Here is a 20,887-nt window from a genome sequence, read left to right as displayed (position 1 = left end):
CTCTATTGTCAGTTTTGGATTATGGTGATTTTTTGAATACGCCTGCAACCCATTCCACACTGAAGTCACTGCTGATGCAGTTTACCACAGTTCAATATGTTTTATGATTGTGAATGGTTTTAAAAACGGCGAGCTTTATCCGAATGCCATGTGGTTACTGTTTATAAAGCACAACTCGGACAGTTACCTCCTGTTTAACTTTTTTTGAAAAATGATATCCACCTCTTATTACACACGCTCATAGGAATTTTTGTCCCTTGAAAGTCCTCAGATCAGTAGTGAGCTTGTTAAATTAACTTTTATGTTTTTTTTGCACCAAATAAATGGGAAAAGTGTTAAAATGAGACGTGTCTGTAGATCATTTTAAGTGTATACTGGATAATATGGTTACTGCACAGTGCTCCTGTTTTAGTTGTTTCACAGACATGATCGTTATTTATTTTTATTTTCATCTCTTTTTACTGTTTTTTCTCGTGTTGTTATGCATTTTTTTCTCTAATTGCAGATGTTTGCTATTTATCTTGGCCATCTTTTTTTTAACTGATTTTATTGCTATTTATAAGTTTTGGTAACAATTGCTGTGAGTTATTTGTTTTAATTGAATTTATTATCATTTTTATAGATATCCTTTTAGCCCACTAATGTGAATCCAGGGCATGGCTGTTAAACAGCTTAATGCTCAGTCAATTTTTCCTGAATAAACAGTTTGAAGATTGGTGTTTGATGATGTTTCTAATATTTGGCCCCTGCACTGATGACAACTTCAAAGAGAACAGAGCATTGATTCAGTATGTTTTTTTCCAGTTCTTCTTGGGTTAGCTCAGGTGAGCCGCAGTTGTATTTATTTTGCCTTTATTTGGTTTACGAAGTATTAGCAGTGGTGGAAAGGAACTGAGTGTATTTGCTCAAGTGCAGTTTGAAGTACTTACTTTATACTTTTCTCCACTAGCCCACATTTCAGTAGCAAAAATTGCATCTTACAATCCTCTACATCTCACAGGTCACTTGCTATTTTTTAGATCAAGGTTTTATATACAATATATATGCTCCGACTTAAAAATTTGATAGTAGTTTAACTCTAGAAATTCAGTTTCAATATATATATATATATATATATATATATATATATATATATATATATATATATATATATATATATATATATATATATATTTTCAAATTCAGCAAATATCTCTGAACAGTCCGCTAACTGTCCGCTTTTGTGTGCGTGCTGGAAAAAAAAAAAAAGAAAAAAAAAGTGTCTCTTTAAGATGCAATTATTACACAGTCAGCATAATCTATTTACCTGTGATGAGCTGCCACCTTTGGCTTTTTGTTTAGTCACACAACCCATTGTGCCACATGTTGATGACTAAACTAAGAAAGGGTAATTAGTCTAATTATACTGATTATTACTTTTCTTTGTATTATTCAATATGCAATCAGCTCTAGTGTTTACAGTATTTTTTTCTTTGTATTTATTTAAGGCTTTTTAAGTGACTACAACAATGGCTTCAACATGTTGGGGAGACTGCGTGGCCTTCTCTGATCTACTGTCAGCTTCTTTTGCTTTAAATCTTTCGATTTCGTATCCTTTCTCTTCCTTGACAATCTCATCCTTCAGGGCTTTCAAAGAAAGCACAGCAGTTGCACAGATAAGTATCTTTTTTATTGAAGCATCAAGCTCGTAGCACAGATATATTTAGCACATCTTGACCATCCAAAGAACAGCAAAAGAAAGAATTAGAACAGCAAAGTTTTTCCTTCAGTACACCCTGCAACCACACCCTCTGACCCAGGGGACACTCTCCTTTCCTCTGGAGAGAAGCTTCACAGAGGAAAGGAGAGTGAAAATAAAAATAAAAAACAAAACATGATGTTAAGTCCGTTTTGAAAATGTCATCCCATAAAACTTCAGAACAAACTGGTTTCACAACAAAATAAACATTTGGACAAAAGGGGAAGAGAGAGAGAGAGAGAGAGAAAAAAAAGATTGGTCCGCAGCAAAAATACAAAATATTATTTTTGTATAAAATTCTATCACCATTCAACTGCAAAAATGCATTGAGTTCACCGTATAAAAAAATAGCATAATGATCCACACCAACAAGGCTAAAATGTACTTAATCCGAGAACAGTTAGTGTTAAACTGCTTCAGTATTTTTTGAAGAGTTTAAATCCAGAAAAATGTGTGACTTCATAAAGGACCTATAACAGTCATGGCAGATCACCTCGGACGTGGAGTGTAGAGCAGTTCTCGTTAAGAGCAGCGATTGGTCCTCAGGAAAGAAAATGAAACCACTCCAAAAAGCCATGATGGACAAACTAGAGGGAAACTATTCCAAGTGTCAATGTCACTGCTTGGTTTTACAATAACTGCTCCAACTTGACTGGCCCGACTAGCTCATCGAGAGGCTTCGGCGATGAATGTGCTGCTATAGGTGTTGATGCAATCACCGCACATGTTTCAAAACAACAGTTTCTACTGCACCACGGGGGGTGAAAGCAGGTTAAGACTTCGGCCGCGTCTTCTCCGAGTCAAAACTGAATTCTCTGGAAGGAGAATGAACGGCAAACGGAGAGGACCGAGCTTTAAAATAATAAATAAAGAAACTCAACCTGCTTTCTGCACATGTCCACAACTTGAAATGAGATTAATACAAGTTAACCTGACCCCTAAAAGAGAAAAAAAAAAAATCCCCGCCTATCTGAAACGCAGCTGGTTAAACAAGAGGAAAGTGAAGCACACAGACCCACTGACGAAAAAGGAGGAAGAGACGGCGCTACACTACACTGTCAAGCAACACGGCACTAGTAGTCACATGCACCATAGTGTCACAGGATTTTCCCCCTCGATGAACAAAGGGCATTGATCCAAAACAAAAAAAAAAAAGAAAAAACTGCTGGGGGAGTCACATTTTCGACCGATTCACTGCACAAAATGTCTGAGGGGGGTGGGGGTGGGGGGGGGCACAATAAATTTAATAAAATGGCAGTTTTATGCAGCAGGTTACATGTGGAATGATCCGGGATCACCCTGGCATGCTCAGACTGGTGGGCCTCTATTGTGCGCTTACAGATTTCTGTATGGGGGCGGAAAGAGACAGAGAGAGGATGGATATTATGTGGGAAAAAGAAAAATGCTTTGCTGGGCAACTAAGCAAAAAGTGTCTGATTCATTATTTCCCATTCAGAGCGCGCGCGGCGGGCCAGGAGGGCTCGTCATGTCACGGTTCTGGGGCCAGCTGACAGTCTGACTCTGGCAGGGGGTGGAGGGGGGGGCTGCTGCGAGGCCGGACAATGGCTGGTCGGCAGAGGGCATTGTGAGCTCTCTGCGTGCGCGTGCGTGCATGTGTGTGAATGTGTGTGCATGTGTGTGAGAGAGAGGGAGGAGGGAGGGTGCTCCACTGGAGTCGTACATTCAGCTCAAACCCCGGTCCGGGCTTTTCTCTAGAGATGCCTACATTCGAAAAAAGGAGGGCCGCTGTGCTACATTCAAGCTACTTTGTGTGAGAACTACAGGGCTCAAAATAACTGGGGGAGGGATTTTTAAGACCCAGAGGCTTCCTATAGATACAGCATGCTGTAAAATAAAATAAAAAAGAAGCTTGGGTGAAAAAGTGTGCATGTCTTAAATGATTCATACATTTTCCAGGCGTACAACTTTAAAAAGGGGCCGTGTCCACAAAAGTGTTTTTTTTTCCCCGTGCTCGTCAGGAAACGATCAGCTGGGAGCGCTTGAGAAAAGTTAAACGTGCTGGCACACGGTAGAATACCTGCTCTAGATTAGACGACGGGTTGGTCTGTGTGGGATCATGAGAGGAACATTATGTAACACAATGTTAAAATATTGCCACCTTAGAATTATAAAGTTTTATCTGCATTCTGAGCGGTTTTGAAATATTGAGCTTTAAAGTTTTCCATTCGAAACAGCATTAATGAGAGTAACCGTTTTGTTTTTTTAAATTAAAAAGCCCCAAAAAACACCTCCCATAAGGTTAATTAGTTGTCGCAGAATAAGAATATATGAATATAATTGTAAGGTGGTGATATTTCTCCTCCATTATTGTTGTTGTTGTTCAGCACGTGTAAATGTCAGATGTGACTATGTGTTTGTCCCTCGTCCACTGTGATTGAACGGTTGAAGTAACCGAAAGTTGAACATGTTTCAACTCTGTATGCTCGAGGGGTGGGGAGGGCTGCATAACTACGCAGTGCTCCCATTGAAAAAAAACAACAAAAAAAACCACACCACCTGCCTCAGAGGAAATAAAGCACTTTTGTGGACACGGCCCCTAAAAGCATGTCTATTTGGGGAATTTATGATTGTCGAGGTGGAGGAGCTCCAATGAATGAGTTGTGGTCCAGCAAAGCAGTAGGTCTTTTGCTTAGATGTGTTTTCCAATGAGCTGCAAACCTTTTGTCTGATAACATTAAACAGCAAGTATGGCGTTTGTTTTCAAAGGAAACACGGACAACGATTAGAATGGCCAAAATGACGCTTACATTCAGTTAGACAAAAAGTAGGCCTTTTCGTACCGCGACTTGACAGTTTTTTTTTAAAGTGCACTCAAAAATTAGCTCCTAAATACCAACTATCAAAATGGAGAGCAAATTAAGTATGGACTGCTTTGGTTGACTTTCGTTAAGAGGCGGACTGATCTGAGCATGTCAGGGCCCTGGCTTAGTGCGGGCGGAAGCCTTGTCTGTGAGGGATGAGGGGCGAGACCTGCAGGAAGGGACCGTTGTACTGGGCACAGGTGGACAGCCTCAAACAGAGCGTGTTTAATTCCTCTACATGCACTTCAAGATCACAGCAAGAGTGAGCTAGAATATCGAAACAGAGAAAAGAGCTTTCATGCAAGAGATCTAAGTCACAGGTACAACAATGCAAACAACTTAAACTGGGGGGGAAGGGGGGGCTTGCGACCGCGTCTGCAGCACCGGGGAATTCTGGACGACGACAGCAGCGGGAGGAGGGGAGGAGGAGGAAGACGGTAGGGGAGTTGGATGAGGATAAGCTCTCGACTGGGGGCTGGAGCCAGCAGCGGGGAGGGAGCCCCGAGCGGCCGCCTTTCTTTTTACGCCTCTTCTTCATCCTCAACCCTCAGCTCTGCTGGTTCTGCTGGCGGTTCTTGGCGTAGCTTGTGAAGACAAAATTGTAATCGTTGAACTGAGCCAACTGGCGGTCGAGGCGCTTGTAGCCCTCCAGTTTCTGGGGTGGAGAAAAGACACTGCGACATTTGGAGCTCTGCAGGGGCAAACGAGAGAGATAAAAAAAAAAAGAAAAAAAAAAGAAAAAGAGAATTTACTCAGTGACAACTTTAATTAAAATCTCTCTGAATCAAAGCAAGCTTGTATTTTTTAAAACTTACCTGATTGACAAAAAGCGTAGTCACAAATTTTCCTGGCTTGAACACCTCCACCACTTTACTGACCAGATCATCGTATGATGTCTGGGAGAGGTTGGTTTCGAAGCTGACGTAGGAGAACTCTGGCTCCGGTGTGATGTGGATGGTCCAGTAAGTTCCCTGGAGGAGACGACAAGCAGAGCCACACATTACAGAAATGTTTAAAAGAGTACTTCACCCACAATATGACTTCATGTATGTCATTTGCTCTCTGCATGCTACGATGATTTCATTAAGAAAACCTTGTTTCCCCTCAAATGCCGCCATGGTGAACTATTTGAACATTCTTCATGAATTTAAGTAATCAGAGTCTGCATTTAACAATGGTAAAAAAAACACTCTCACATATCTACTGCAGCATAACCCAAGTCTCATTTATCCAGTCCATTTTTGCTAAAACCTTATTTTTTTAAAAAAAAATTCACAATATGAGCATGACCGGATTATGAGACAATGGGCCCCTGGGCATAGATATGCAAAAGCCCCCACCACCTCTCCTACACAAGAGCAAGACCAGGGATTCTCACGTTTATTTTTTGTTTTGGCACTATCAAAACATGTGTTGTCACAAATTCAATTTCTATTTCAGAGCTGGACCATTCATTAAGAGTGATAATGGAATATATATACCGTTTTCTTATGCATTGCACCACACTGTCAGTGTGCAGAGTGTACTCTTGGCACAAATGGAGCAGCAGAACACCAGGCTCCTCTCATCCATTGATCTGATCAGCTGTGACTCGATCAACAGAGCAATTATCCACCCCATGAGTTTAACTCCTCAAACTGCTATGGAGGAATATGAAGTCACAGTTCAGACCTGCCAAGCTTTGTGGTGGTTTTAGCTTTTTTTTGTGTGGTTATTTTGCATCTCTCTGTGGACTTCTGGTTGGTACATGTTACAGTAATTTGAGTGACATTTTGCAGATGAAGACCAAGGGGCCCCTGGGAATGTGCCCACTTGACCCATTTAGTAATCCATCCTCTTAATGTAATTTAATTTTTTTTTTTAGCAAAAACGCATGGGGGGGGCACTCACATCAGTCTTCATTCCATTCATTGAGTATCCACAAGGGTTGAACATTGTGGCATCAATCACAGAACCTGGTATCAGGTCACGAATTCCACTCATCTGCAACAAAAGACATCAAACACCAAATGAACAATCACAACTCCTGAATCTTCCATGTCTGCTTATGTCTAACTGCTGACCTAACATGACTGAAAAAATCTGTTCCTATCAAAACAGTTGAGGGCATGTGCGTGCCGACGCCTGCCGAGATGGGCAATGGTATGCATCTACTTACACGAGTGACATCACTTGCAGAAACACCATCTTTCATATAGAACTGGTCCATAATGGCTGGATCGAGGTCACTCATCAAAACTTCCAGCGTCTGATCCGCATGCTTGTTCTCCCAGTACTCTGGTAAGTCCAGGGTAAACAGGTACCTTTGTGTAACAAGACAGTCAAACATTTACCAGTTATTAAATTTTATCACTGAGGTTAACCATGACAAAACGGCAATGGAGGATCACACATTCACAGACATCCAGAGAACAGCTTTGACCTTTTTTCCCACCATCTAATGAGTATCAAATGCAGTCATTACCTGTACTGAATACTATGAATAGAATATCCACTGACGTCAGCAACACTGGCAGAAAATACGTAATGTACAGGAAACTGCATGATGCTTACCAGCAGTCAGAGTTCAAACGTCCCATACAGTAGGCTGCACCATCTGGAAGAAGCAAAAAGCAGTAGCTTTGGTTTAGTTGTTGTTGTGGTGAGGTGTCCTCACATGATAAAATCTCTCATTTGGAATTGCATGCATCATTTTGCGGATTTCTGGAGCCCAAAGCAACTTTTTAAGCCTTCCAAGTGGCACAAAAGATATGCTGGAGGCTGTGTCCCATTTTGGTTTCTGTGAAATTCATTTTCAAAGCATTTTTCAGGAGAGAAAAACAGGGCAGACAAAGGAGGAGGTCTGTGCTAAGATTCTAGGTTACGCACTTGGGAAAATCTGGCTGAGAAAATCCACTTCCTCCTGAAAGTTTCGATGAGGGAACTCTTGATGGGTTGGCTTCATAAAATTCTTGCGGGAGTAAAAGAAATTCTGCAAAATGAAAGCGTAGAAAAATGTGAGCAATGAACAGGAACCAGGTATTAGCTACAGAAATAATAATTTTTTCCCCCGTCTCTTAATGAATCAGTTATTACTAGGGCTGCAACGATTAATCAATTAGTTGTCAACTATTTAAATTGACGACTAATTTGATAATCAATATATCCGTTTGAGTAGTTTAAACAAAAATCTGATTCTGGCTCCTTAAAAGGTGAATATTTGCTGGTGTATTTGCTCTTTTATGACATAACTAAATATCTTCCAGTTGTGTACAAAATGACATTTGTAGACATCATGCTGGACTTTGGAAACCACTGCTTGTCATTTTTCAACATTTTCTGCCACTTTATAGACCAAACAAATAACCGATTGAGAGAAAATAATTGATGGAATATTTGACAATGAAAATAATTAGTTGCAGCCCTTGTTTCCACATATTCTCAAATGCTGTGTGGGCCTTACCTCGATGGCATCAAAACCGCAGTACTCCCTGGCGAGTTCCAGCAGAGGCACCAGTGCTTGCAGTAAGAGGGTGGTTCCGCATGTCTTCAAAATGAAACGTCTCTTGGAGACAAACATGCTACTCTCACTGTGAAGCACAAAGTACAAGTGAGGGGTAAAACATCTGTACTAACTGTATCATCTGTTATTCATGCGGTTAGGTAAGGTAAGATATAGGTAAATTTGGTATTTTTCCACCTGGGCTTATTTACCTATCTTTTTGTGTCTAAGTGATAAAGGGGAAATTTTGAAAATGGACTAGTATTGAGCGAGGCTGTTGCAGCCAGCAGTGGAAAAAACAAAGGCTGCAATGTAACCGCTCTGGGCATGTTTTCACCAAAGATATATGTCCACTAAAAGTGCTCGTTTTTGCCACTGACAGACTCAGATTTGTTCGATCCATTTTGTTTAATCAGAAACAGCCATCACCAACTCTACCAGACTCCATTTAAATATATAGTCACTTTAACCAGTACAGGGCCAGCATAATTTCATATCATACTGGGTGAATTAAGGGTTTATTTTAACCAAACCAGAGTTGGTGATGTTAGAACAGTGGAAAGATAAACATGTCTTTTGTGAATTTTTATTTTGTTTGTCGATTTTGAAGGAAGTCTTACTCTAATGATAATAAAATTTTAATTTAATTTAATGGAGTGTGGTTGGTTTTGTGATGGCAATTTTGGTGAGGTTTCTGGTTAAGGCTCTTACCCTTCATCAAAAAGAGCCATCTCTGTAGGACTCCTTTATACAATGTTGTCAAGACACGAGAAATAACAGAGCCTGTCAGTGGCAAAAACAAGCACTTTTAGTGGATGTAAAGTGACAGTGCAACCATGCTGTACTGCCATTTGCAGCACTCTCGCTCAATGCTGGACCAGTTTTTAAAAATTGTTTTTCCTTCAGTCACTTTGACATATAAACATGGGAAAATTGGGTCCACATGGTTGAAAAATACCATAGTTTCCTTTTTGGGTGGCTCTCTTTAATCTCGTGTTTTTATCACCACAGAGGTTACATAACAGATCTAATTCAAGATGGGCACAAAAATATTCAGCACTCAACAGACTGCACTTGTTGTTTTGTTGTGGGACTTCTTTTTTTTCTTCCGGCTAAATTTGTCAAGCATGGTGCCAACATTTCCAAGATCACTTTCAACACACAAGCATTTATGCACACGTGAATCTAACGTTTGAACAGGGATAGATGTATAGATTACTTGTAAACAAACTTCTTGGTAAACTCTGTTTTCACTTGCCTCAAGGAGACTTCAACCACATAGCAGCATTAATTACAGGAGGTCCATTGAGCAATTTATGAAAATCTTGCTGTACAATATTCCTGGGAAATTTCTGACCATCTGATACCAAAGCTGGTTCAAATTAATGATTTCAGGATGTGCAATTTGTAGTATACTGCCTGCAGTCTGTTTAGACCTGAAGAGAGGGAACAATATCCCATCACACATGCCCACAGCTGTTTTGACTGTGAAAACAAAGAATGAAATCGCTTCCTGGTCGCCATGAAAATTTGTTTTACCTGGAAGTCTTGTTCTATTCTTTGAATTTAGTACAGAAAAAGAGTCTTACTGAGCTCATCAACCCTAGTGTGCTCAGGCAGGATTTGCCCTTGGATGTTATTTATACAATGGAAGCTATGCAGCATGTAATGTGTGCTGATGGCTGTGTGTCATCTCCTGAGACGGTGACTGTGCTGTAAATGACAAGCGGCTTACAGGTGACCGCTGTCTAATCCTGCCTGCCTTCTTAATCAGTCGGAAAACAGAGGAGACGTACTGTAAGTAAAGACCCGGCACTCACCTGAGTATATAAGCTTCCTGCTTGTCAGACTTTGTCACACTTATGATCAAACAATGCACATTCTCCAAAAGTTTGTCCCACTCAAACCTAAAAAAAAAAGAAGATAGGAAAAGGCAACAATTAGTGGGTTGACATTTATCTGCCATATTTTATATGTTGGTTTCAACTTTGGAAATGAGTGGAAGGGAAAACACTTTGATTGTGACCACACACTGGAAAGAAATCAAGAGTTGTTTTGAACAAGTCTTTAAATGAAAGGAAAACACACTTCTGTATAGTCATGGTCAGCAGGGTAAGTCACAACAGGGAGGGAAGGATTCAGTTCCTGGAAATGGTGGTGCTAGGGGGAATGTCAGGAACTAACTATTTGAAATGGATATGGAATAGACTGTCGGTATCAACCAGGGTTTCTCACTCATTTGTGGCAGCCCGCCATGATTTAAAAAAATCTGTGGCCACATTATGATTTTATATTTTTGAGGTCCATTAAGAACACAATTAAAATACCATTCAATTATTCATTGTACTGGGTGCACAGAGCATATTCTGGGTGCAGATGGAACAGCAGCATGTCAGGTGCAGTAAAAGTGAAACATGACTGTTCACTGTGCTGGGTCTAAAAGTTTGCGGCTGCTGCTCCTCTCATCCATTAATCTGATCAGCTCTGACAACATCGACAGATCAGTTATCCACCCCAAAACTCAAACTTCCCAAACTGCTGCTGCGAGAAAGAAAAAGAATTAACAACAAGTTCCACCCGTGAACATCCATCAGAACACAGAGATGCCTTTAAAACACAAACTGCAGTGAAACCCCCAGTTAAGACGAATAGTCAGAATTGGCTGTATATAAGTCTCCTAAAAAAAAAAAAATCAAATTCACTCATTTGACCCTATTTATTCACTGTCCAAGAGGAGGGTAAGGGATTACTACAATCAAACACTGCAGTGTGAAATTTCCAAAGAAGAAATTGCCCACACTGACTGGAATAAGGCACTTGCTATTTGCAGGAAAGCTGCAGGGTAATGTGGAACTGGGTTGTTTGGATGCTGGCTCCAGTTCAAAGTGAAATCACAGGCTTGGGCAGACAACACAGCCTGGCCAGCACTCTCCACGACAACAGGAGCCGCCTCCACTCCCACTCCTACTCCCACCACCACTCAGAGACAGCTGCAGTGCAAATGCAGCTGCGTCACATTCTCATTACAACCTTGGCAGGGCGGCATGGACCCATTCAGAGCGTCCAGTAGGAAGAAAGCACAGCCCGGGGTGGTAGAGAGAGGCCGACAACGTTCAATGGAGAATTTACCAGCAGCCAACGTTGCATAGTTCACCCCCTGAGAGTTGGACAGGGCTGCATGAGTCTTTTCTGGGGGAACCTCTGAACGACAACTGTGCCTCAGCATTGACTAACTGGAGTCAGCACCGGGCCTCTAAAGGGCAGCGACAGCTCTGGTCAGAAAGCAGGTGTGAACAGTATTTAGTCATGTTCTCGCTTAGTACAAGTGAAATTACATAGCTTTCATCCACCTGTTGCCATGTTAAAGCTGCTTAGAAAAGACAGTGGAAATGACAGAAATTGGGGGTGGGGGCTAGTTTCTAAAATGTTTTTCACACATGGCTATGGTGGACACCTTGGCATTGTGGCTGGGTGATATAGAGAAAAATCAAATATCAACTTTGAAAAAAAAAACAACTCTCAGACTTCTACATCAATATTGTGACAATATTGTAGAGTTGACCATTTGTGCTTTCACAAAATACTTACATGGAGGTTTTTGTTAAATAATCATCAGTCATGGGTATAATGACTAAGGGGGTAAAGGCAAATAATGAAACACCCAGAACAGTCTGATAAGTTCGGAAAATTACATCACTTTACTGTAGTGACTCAATTTTTTTAATTCACAAAGAAAGCAAATTAATTTTCACCAATTTTGTTTGTACCTTCAATGTAAATAAGATGCCAGACTATAGTTTTGTTAGAGCTTGTTAATTAAAAAAAAAAAAAAAAAAATCAACCCAAAAACACATGCTAGGGAGGATCCCGCAGACCCCTGACAGGGGGCTGGGCTAAGCCCCACCTGTCCACAATTCCAAGACACTGGCCCCTGGACTCCGTCATTTTCCAAAACCCTTGGCAAAGCATGTTGTGTATCCCTGCTTTACTGAAATACATCCTTTAAAACCAGTACAAAGGCAACACTTAGAATATTACAATATCCAATACCTAGGAGGACATCTAGCCTAATCATAATATTGCTGTCAACACATTGCCCAGCCACATTTAGCATAATATCACACTTAACAGCACTCACTCTTTAAAACCTCCGCTATACCAAAACTATAAACCAAACCAAAAGAAATTATAAATTATTATAATATAATTATAATTACAAATTATAAGCAAAAAACTAATGACAATACAAACATTCCTGGGGCTTCACGTAAACAGTTCGTCTTTGACTTTCTCACTTTAAGTCTGAACTCTGGCTGGGGCCCCTTGATGTATGCCAGCCCCTTCATCCCCATAGCAACCTGACACAAGTGCTAACCACAGAAACAAAAGTTGACTGAGGTAACAGCTACAACAAGAGGGAACCGAGCATGATATGAGCACATTGCAAAGCAGGGGCGATGAGCTAGCCAGTAGGTTTCACACATGCATGTGTAGCTGGATGGGCATACCACAACAAACCACAGAGAAGCTCAGAATTCAACGCAAACACACAGATAGTGTGACTTCATTCTCAGCTCAGGACAGCATGACTGCACTATATCTTTACAAAGCATAGGCATATTTGTTTGGGAAGGGGAGACACTGGGGACCTGTTCCTCTCAATATTTAGAACATGTACATTTTTCCCAACCCTGGAAAAAAAAGTATCAGGGGGCTTTTAATTTTGATAAAACTGAAGACATTCCCACCATCAATTGATGTGGAAAATGGCAAAAACTGGTTTGCAAAAATTCACCCGCATAGCAGCAAGTGGAATTTGGATGACACACCAACATCTGACAACTGTCATCTCCTGCTGCTGAGTGATCAGCCATTTGTTAGTGAATTCTGGCCCCAGACTGGTGAGGCACCTCATGATGATAAGAAGCACACACATGCACACACAAACTATGCAACCAAACTTAAGTAACACCTCATACAGAGGACTGGATGACAAAGCAATGTGTCAGAGCTACAAAATGTCTTCTTCCTAAATAAGCGTCACACTGTGCAACAACAGTAGCTGCACTGCCTGCATGTTATGGCCCTCCAAATCTAATTTGCTCCCCATAAAGAATGACATAATATAATAATCAGGTCGTGCAGCAGGCTAAAAGCCAACAAGCTAGCTTCAGAGTCCTATAACGTTTCACTCATACACTGCCATTAAAATCACATTAGAGGATAAGAAGCAGAGGGGTTATATCAAAATAAAATGAGACTTGGCACATATTTACAATCTGCTTCTGTTTGTGACACCAGTAAACCATACTTTTCTAACTTACAATTAGCTTAAGAAGAATTAAGCACAATACTGTGCCAGACTAAGACAAATTACAGACCTCTCAGGCATTTGACCTCTACTGGTCAAAATTTGTTTAAATGGTGAAAAATTGGCCATTGACAATGCACCACATTAACCCCTACTAGAGAGAGTTCTATGTAAATTATATGTGTCCTTATTGTATATTTAATTTGATTTGAACCAACATCAAAGCTGCCTCTTTGACCATTACAAACTTGGTTTTCACTTGATGACATCAGAGCTGTTGCAACATGTCGGCCTCCCGGTTTCATACCAGAGGGACAGCGTTACTGGAGACCTGTGTCAGCTCGCGTTTCAGTGTGAAATGCACACCATGGGCTATTTCTGGTTGCTCAGCAGGATCAGATTTTCCTCAAAGAAAGAGCGGTCTCTAAGAAAAGGGATGCATTTAACACCCAGCAGACAGAGATAAACGCCTTATCAAGGAGACAGATTCTTGGAATTTTATCTAATTTGGTTAATGAACGTATAAATAATCAAAAGACAGCAGAGCAAAAGAATGGGATAATCACATAAAACAAAAATCAATAGATAAACTCAAGACGTCATGACCAACACTTAGTTGCAGAGCCATGGTGACAGTGAAGGCCACATTCGGAAGTATGTACAAATGACAACATGAACTGGCCTTGAGTAGTAGTTGCATGACAACCACTAGAAGCAGACGGCAATCTCCTTCAGAGAGCCCCGAGGCAGGACAGGGGCGGTAATGTGAGCGAGCTCCACTTTTGTGAATCAGATGCCCTTGTGGACTTATTTGGACATTGGCTGACGTCCAACGAGTCTGATCCACTGACAGTGTCCCTCTGAGCCGTTAATCTGCCCTCTGGCTGTAAATTAATGCCAGTCCTCATTCACCCGACCGGCCACACACTTTTCTTAAACCAACCTCTGTGATCTGGTTAATGACAACAAAAGTCACTCATAGTGCGGGCAGATTTAGCCTTGAAGCGTGCTAAGGGCCATTCACATAGTATTGCAATAACAGGTAGTGTCAGGAAGTTTTAAAAATGATAAATCCTAAACAATTAAAACTGAACAGCCAATGTAGGGGAAAGAGGATTCACAAGGAGAAATGATGATTTTTGATCAGCAGTTGCCATCGTAAAAATATATAAATTAGACTGTGGACACTAGGCTTGGGCAGTATAACGGTATACAAGGGTATTTAGAATTTTCGAAGGTATGTTTTTCAATATCATCATAAATACAGGCAGTCCTCTTTCTATTAAACTCACTGTATGTAGTGCACAGCAAGCACCACCACAGCTTAGGCTTCTGTCTCAATTGGTAAAACAAGACAGCTGAGCTGAAAGACACAGCGACACCTAGTGCTGGAGAGATAGGTTACAAGACTGTAAACAGCCGGCAGCCAGAAGAAAGACGATGGGGAATAACAGCACGTTTTTTTTTACAACTCACTTGGTAAATTAAGGATTTATTTCAACCAAACCAGAACTGTTGATTGTTCGAACAACTGACTCATAAACTAGATTACTAGCAAGAATAACCGAGACTGTGTAGGTGAGTTTTATTTTGTTTGTCGAGTTTGAAGTGTGTTTTATGATCAGTTAATGAGGCAATTAAACAACTTCAGTCTTGTGTCACGGAGAGAAAGAAGAGTTTGAAAGGTGTACAGTTGCATTTATCTGTTTAGTAAGGTAAACTGGTGTGAGAATATTACTTTTGATAACATTTTTGGGGTTTCTATTTTGTATTAGGGAGGGGGGTGGTGTTGTTAGCACTTCAGTGGGTTAATTATTACACAAAAACCTCCAGTAGCTCACTGTCGAATCAATCCCTGCCATATCCAAACTACAGATCTTCCCACACATTCATATATATTTGTGTCAGCCTGCCACATATTAAGCATCAGTGGCCACATATTGATTTTCTATTTTTGGAGTGTTGTTATATGTGCACATTAGTTATTCATATTGTAGGTATACTCTGGGCACAGATTGAAAAGCAGAATACCAGACTCAGTTTAAGTTAAACTCAACTGCTTATTGTTGCTGCTTATGACAACTGTGGCAAAAGCCCCCAAGTGCTTGAGGCACAACAGATTTTGTCGCTCTCAACAAAAGGTCAACAGCCTTTTTCAGCCATTCACCTTCATTTCTTGGCACATCCCATCACCCAGACACCCTTTTCTTTGAATGCAGCCAAGGGCCTCCAAGCATATCACAGTGGGGAGACCTTCTAACCAATCAGGGGAACTGGGAGGAGAGTGCCTGCATGGCTGGGAATGTGACCGGAACAAGTACTACATGCATGATCAGCAACATGTCTTGGTACCATGCAGTGAATGTCTGTCTGCAGGGAGAGTCAAACCTTTACATGAAAACATCCCATCAACCACAACCCAAAATATTCCCTGGTGACTCATGCTCTCTGTAATCATAGTGGTGTTTTTTTTCTATTGGAAGCATTTGAGGTCTTGCTTAGCCTATACCCACTTCTTTTAGTTGTAAAACAAATCCCATCTGGTTGAGCAGAAACTAACATTTGAGTGACTTGTGCGCGTCCTGTTGGGGGCTCGTGTCGCTGCAGCACGCGGTGACGACGGGCGACCACATGCTTGACATCTTCAGCGAGGCCCCCGTCGTTGTTGAATGACGCAGAAAGAAATAACCTCCCAAAATTCAACAAAACAAACACCTATCGCCATTTTATCATAGCCAGATAAGCTACGTAAAACAAGTGGCGTTGTACAGTTTAGGCCTTTGAATGAATGTTATTTAACAACGTACCAAAAATCAATGCGGGAGCAATAAAACGCACGCGCACTATTGAGGGAAAAGGACTCGGCCCGCCTAATGTCGGCACCGTGTGAAATGACAAAAACCGTATTAACTATAAATTAGACGCTTGTTCAGATAGTACAGTCGTGTGAGTAAAAAGACAGCAGCAGACGGCGGAATATTTGTGTATTTTCGCCCAGCAACTAGCAAGAGTTAGCTAAATGTTAACTGTAAACGGGTTGACAACTTGCTATCAGACGGCTTTAAAACATACAACTATTATCTACCGCTTATCATAACGTGTGAAGGATAATGCCAAAATGTTAATAGCCACTTATTTCCTCGGCGAAGAATGAATGACTCAGCTTGGAAGGGCCACTGCTGAAAGGGGGAGGTGGCCATTTTCCAGTGACGGCGTTAGCTAGCCCCCTTGGTCGTGGGCTCTGGTGTCTGAGTTCCCCTGTCTAACTAGAAAATTAAGGTTTAGCTAGTGACTTAACAAAGTAAAATTAGCTCTAGGGCGCAACGTGTAACCACATTTAGCTGGTTACACGTCAGGAATGCAGTACGGGAGCGAAGCCAAGCATGTGGCCGGCGTTTCAGCCGCCGTTTCCACATGCTGCCGAGAACTGACACGACACCCGAGAGACACTTCAGAGGACACAAACCTTGGGATGGTACGGAGGTCCCCGGTTCCTTTGGTCTCATCCTGTCGAGAGAACCACACCTCCAACAGCTTCTCGGTCCCCTCGAAGAAATGTGCACCGTTATCTTCCATCGTGAGACAACAGACACCCAACAAAAAAATATTAAACTTCGGTTGTAACGTTTACAACTTAATTAATCCTTCTTCGATTAGTTATAATTTATTGAGGTACAGTCCTTTAAGCAATCCAGGTGTTGATTTTCTTGAGTTACCGTCTTCCCTTTAGCAGAGAATACCGTTAGCGAGTGCTAGCTAATATCGCCGGCCATACTGTGTAGAGCACTCAATGGAGATGGCGCGGTGACTTTATGTGCTGGATGCGCCGACGTCATCTCGCGTCAAGCCAATCAAGTTGCAGGGCTCTTGGTTCTGAAATGTGATTGGTTTAAAGCTCTATCACTCTTTGTAAAAAAGGGTTTCCTCACGTGACGTTCTATATTTTTGCAGCCTGCACGGAGCATGCATGGCCCTGTGCAAAGACATGAGATTACAGTAGTCTAAATGACATTTTAGCGGGATATTTTTACTATATGACATTGTGTGGTCTTCATTCAAATCCATATTTGAAAACGGGTGACTATTTTACTCACTCATTGCAGAAATGTTATGTTTTAGAGCTCCAATATGCTTAGGCAGATGTTCACTAAGTGCTTCTCTGACGTATGTTTTACTTGTATACACATGGATTGCATGTCTTAATACTTAATTCCTGTCACGTAAAGCTTCATGACCGTGATGCATTAATTTATTGTGTGCACTCTATGTTGACATAAACAAATACACATATATTTAACTATGAAAGCCAGGTGAAAATAAATAATATTACTCTACATTGAATGGATATATCTGTTTATATATATGTAATACAAAATTAGGCTTTAGGTCGATTGCAGCTGACGAAAACATAATTTAATTTTTTTGTATTGTGCAATTTTAATTAGCATTTTTAAGTACCATTGTTACTATATATATATATATAAATTAGCAACCTTGTTGAGTTTACCATTAACTACTATGAAAAATGGAAAGAATATGTATAATTAAAATGATGTTGCCGAGGGGACTGTGATAATTTCAGCGTGTTAATTTACAACTTATGTGATAATAAAATATTTTCAGAGAACCTTAATTTATATTATTCTAAAAATATCTAATGTGTTTGATGTATTACCCTAATAATATTTGGTATTCGTTTTGTGAAATTAACGCCATTAACAGTTAAGGGATCACACAAATATTTTTTAAAAAAGATGAATAAACATTCATTGATTTAAAAAAGAAAGAATATACTTTATTTTGAATTTAAAACAACAAAAATACTAAGCAAGTGAAAAAAACCCAAAAATAACATAAACACACACACCAGATTTTCAAAAAGATACATACATTTTAAAATTATATACTTTAAAAGAACAATAAACTGTTTGCACACCATGAAATATACAAACCACTGTTCATGAGCGTACATGAGTACGCAAAGTGCAACAATCCGCAGCGAGAAACGCGGGTTGTAGTTTTCTACGTCTCCGCTGTCGAGCTAGAGAGCCGTGGCGCCTGCTCAGAAGAACTACGCTTCCCAGCGATCCCCGCGCGCCAATTAGAAACGTCAACGAGCCAGTGAACATTAAGCGGAGCAGACCAAAATCCCAAACAAGGAAATGGTGGGGGAATAAAACGACCAGATTATTTAATTAATGCATGTAATAATTAATATTTTATTTTATTGTAAATTAAGACGTATTTATGGGTTAAAATGGATTACGACTTCAAAACAAAGCTGGCGGCCGAGAGAGAGAGAGTAGAAGATCTGTTCGAATATGAAGGTTGCAAAGTGGGTCGAGGCACCTACGGGCACGTTTATAAAGCTAAGCGCAAAGACGGGTAAGATAACCGTGAACGTTATTGTTTATACTGACATGAAGCTGACTGTGGGCTGCATTTTCTCTACACACCTTGGTTGTGTTTTAAACGGGGCGTTAGATTTGAACCTCCCCGAAGCGATAACCCGTGTCTCTGTGTTTTTGTTTTCATGTAACGCACTCACTCACTCACCAACGGTCCCCCCCACCCCTCCTCCTTTCCCTCCTCCCCCCTCCTCCTCCTCCCCACACCCCCAAAACAACGCACTAAAACAGCGGTGCTATTTATTTTTTGACAAGTGTCGTCTTTACGGTGAGGACAGCTAAGCCCCTATGTGTTCAAACGCGCTGCTGGTATCGTCATTCAACGCGATAGTGACATGTCTCTTCGTGGCCAAGCTACTCCCCCATTTGTGACACTGAGCACTGCCAAACTTTTTTTAGACTCAGTCGCATGTAATGTGTTTGCTATTCTGTTTTACATCTTTACGCTGCCGCTGTCAAGCATGTGAATGCAATGTATATACCAGCAACAGGAAGATGGACAGATGTGCTCTCACATTTCTGCTCAACTACGTCAACAGTGTCACTATTAGTAGCTAAAGTTGCCAACTGGCAAATTCCCAGTTGACACTTACAATTGATAGTATAGTTGTATTTTAATGGAATATAGTTAATGCTGAATTTTGCCCCAAAATAGGGTTAATCAGTCTGACCTGACCGCTTGGAAGGTATATTGAATGCAAGTAGTGGCCTTTTCAGGGAGGACAGTGCACAAGGAGTTGCTTTTTTTCTTCTTTTATTACTTAGGAAGTGCATGTTAGGTTTTTTTGGTTGCTGGTCAAACAAACTTGTAAGGCTGATGCACCATTCCCGCGTTCTAGATTGGTTTTCATGCCTATGATGACCTCATTACATGGATCAGGTATTGGAGACACAACCGAGTCCCGTCCAGTCTTTGTCAGTTTTGCCATAAAATTGTAATAATAAAAGTACTCAGTATCATTCAGTAGAGTACTCCAAGAATGATGTTCCTCAGTAGGCTGATGTGGAAGTTAGCGTCACCCTGGTTCCCTTGCCAAGTAGCCAAGGGGATTTTTCTATTGGATTCTGGATTTTTGCAAATAATAAGCTCTGTGGAAAAAAACTCAAGTTTATGATACAAACTGCACCACGGCTGGTTGACTTAACATGGCTGTGGCAACAAGGCAGTAAAGAAGTGTTCAGCTTGATGTTTTATTGTCTTATTTAGCCACTTGTTTCCAATCACCTTTTTTAAAGACACCTGAACTTGCAAAATTGATGAGTTGGGTATTTACTGACATATTCAGTGTCGTAATACAAAGCGTGGAAGCCTCTTATGCTTGTGTTAACCACACACCTCACTTTTCAGGTCATCTAACCAAAATCCCATTCTGAAAAAACTTATAGGGTTTGAGACGAGGGAACCGGAAGTACAGAAACTTGTTCTTGGCAGCACCCTATAGCCTGAATTGAACTTTTTCTACCAGGAGAGAAAAGGTTGGATTGGTTCAGCCCTAAACATGTCATTTGCATTTGTCATATCTTTGGCATTGCACAGTAAGCAACATGATTGTCTTAGACAAGCCTCTCTTCTATTCATCATTGACTCACAGAGTTGTAAAGCTGAGTTAAGGCTGCAGGCGGTGTCTTATCGTATTCGCCTCTACAACATGGGATAATGGAGATGTGATGCGGGTCAGAAGGTTAACACAGGGCAGGTCACAGGCAGTAATACCTGAGAGCTTGTTTAATGCTGTGAGGTAATGACATCCTGCAGGGGTATTATAGATTTTGTACTGGATACAGTGCATGTAGAGTATAAGGGCTTCCTTACAACATACTGAACAAATTAAAGAAGAAATATAACTAAATATTCAGTAAAGCATAGATAGTGGTGATTTAGGGGGGGGTAAATGTGTCATTTTTTATTGTCGCTCATTGTAGTAAAACCTCATGGCTCGTCTAAATGCATCATCAGACTGCCTGTAGATCCAGTTATACTTTCCCAAGAGGAATGTGGAGTAGCTAATAGCTGTGACGGTGCTTTACTCCTTCATGCTTTGCCCCCAGGATACTGTAGGTATTCATTGATGGTTTTATGATATATTCTGATGTATTATTAAGGAAGGTAAAACACGGTTACAACTA

The 20,887-nt window shown here is 40.8% G+C and overlaps 2 protein-coding genes across 2 annotated transcripts in view; one reads left to right on the top strand and one right to left on the bottom strand.

Annotated features, from left to right (window-relative positions):
* Positions 1-1,647: 1,647 nt before the first annotated feature.
* Positions 1,648-17,142, bottom strand: amd1 (adenosylmethionine decarboxylase 1). The gene is made up of 9 exons (XM_042503058.2): positions 16,819-17,142; positions 9,862-9,948; positions 8,003-8,129; positions 7,429-7,531; positions 7,114-7,156; positions 6,719-6,863; positions 6,451-6,543; positions 5,376-5,531; positions 1,648-5,251 (listed from the first exon to the last, which is right to left on the bottom strand). The coding sequence occupies exons 1-9, from the start codon at positions 16,926-16,928 to the stop codon at positions 5,108-5,110; spliced, it is 1,008 nt and encodes a 335-aa protein (XP_042358992.1). The 5' UTR covers positions 16,929-17,142; the 3' UTR covers positions 1,648-5,107.
* A 1,337-nt stretch (positions 17,143-18,479) lies between these two features.
* Positions 18,480-20,887, top strand: part of cdk19 (cyclin dependent kinase 19) — a 62,872-nt gene continuing 60,464 nt past the window's right edge. The window contains exon 1 of the mRNA XM_042503503.2: positions 18,480-18,737. Within this exon, the coding sequence (XP_042359437.1) occupies positions 18,610-18,737 (128 nt within the window). The 5' untranslated portion in view covers positions 18,480-18,609. The remainder of the gene's footprint in view (positions 18,738-20,887) is intronic.

The sequence above is a fragment of the Plectropomus leopardus genome, chromosome 16 (assembly GCF_026936395.1).
Source record: "Plectropomus leopardus strain MGB_pleo_1.0 chromosome 16, ASM2693639v1, whole genome shotgun sequence".
In the NCBI taxonomy this organism is placed as follows: Eukaryota; Metazoa; Chordata; class Actinopteri; order Perciformes; family Serranidae; genus Plectropomus; species Plectropomus leopardus.
This window is presented reverse-complemented; position numbering and strand designations above follow the sequence as displayed.

Excerpts from the sequence above, each read along its gene's own strand:
- amd1 (XM_042503058.2), bottom strand. The coding sequence starts at position 16,928 with ATGGAAGATAACGGTGCACATTTCTTCGAGGGGACCGAGAAGCTGTTG. Across the intron at positions 6,544-6,718 it reads CTGCAAGTGATGTCACTCGT|ATGAGTGGAATTCGTGACCT; the intron begins GTAAGTAGATGC and ends CTTTTGTTGCAG. Across the intron at positions 5,532-6,450 it reads TGAATGGAATGAAGACTGAT|GGAACTTACTGGACCATCCA; the intron begins GTGAGTGCCCCC and ends CGTCTCCTCCAG.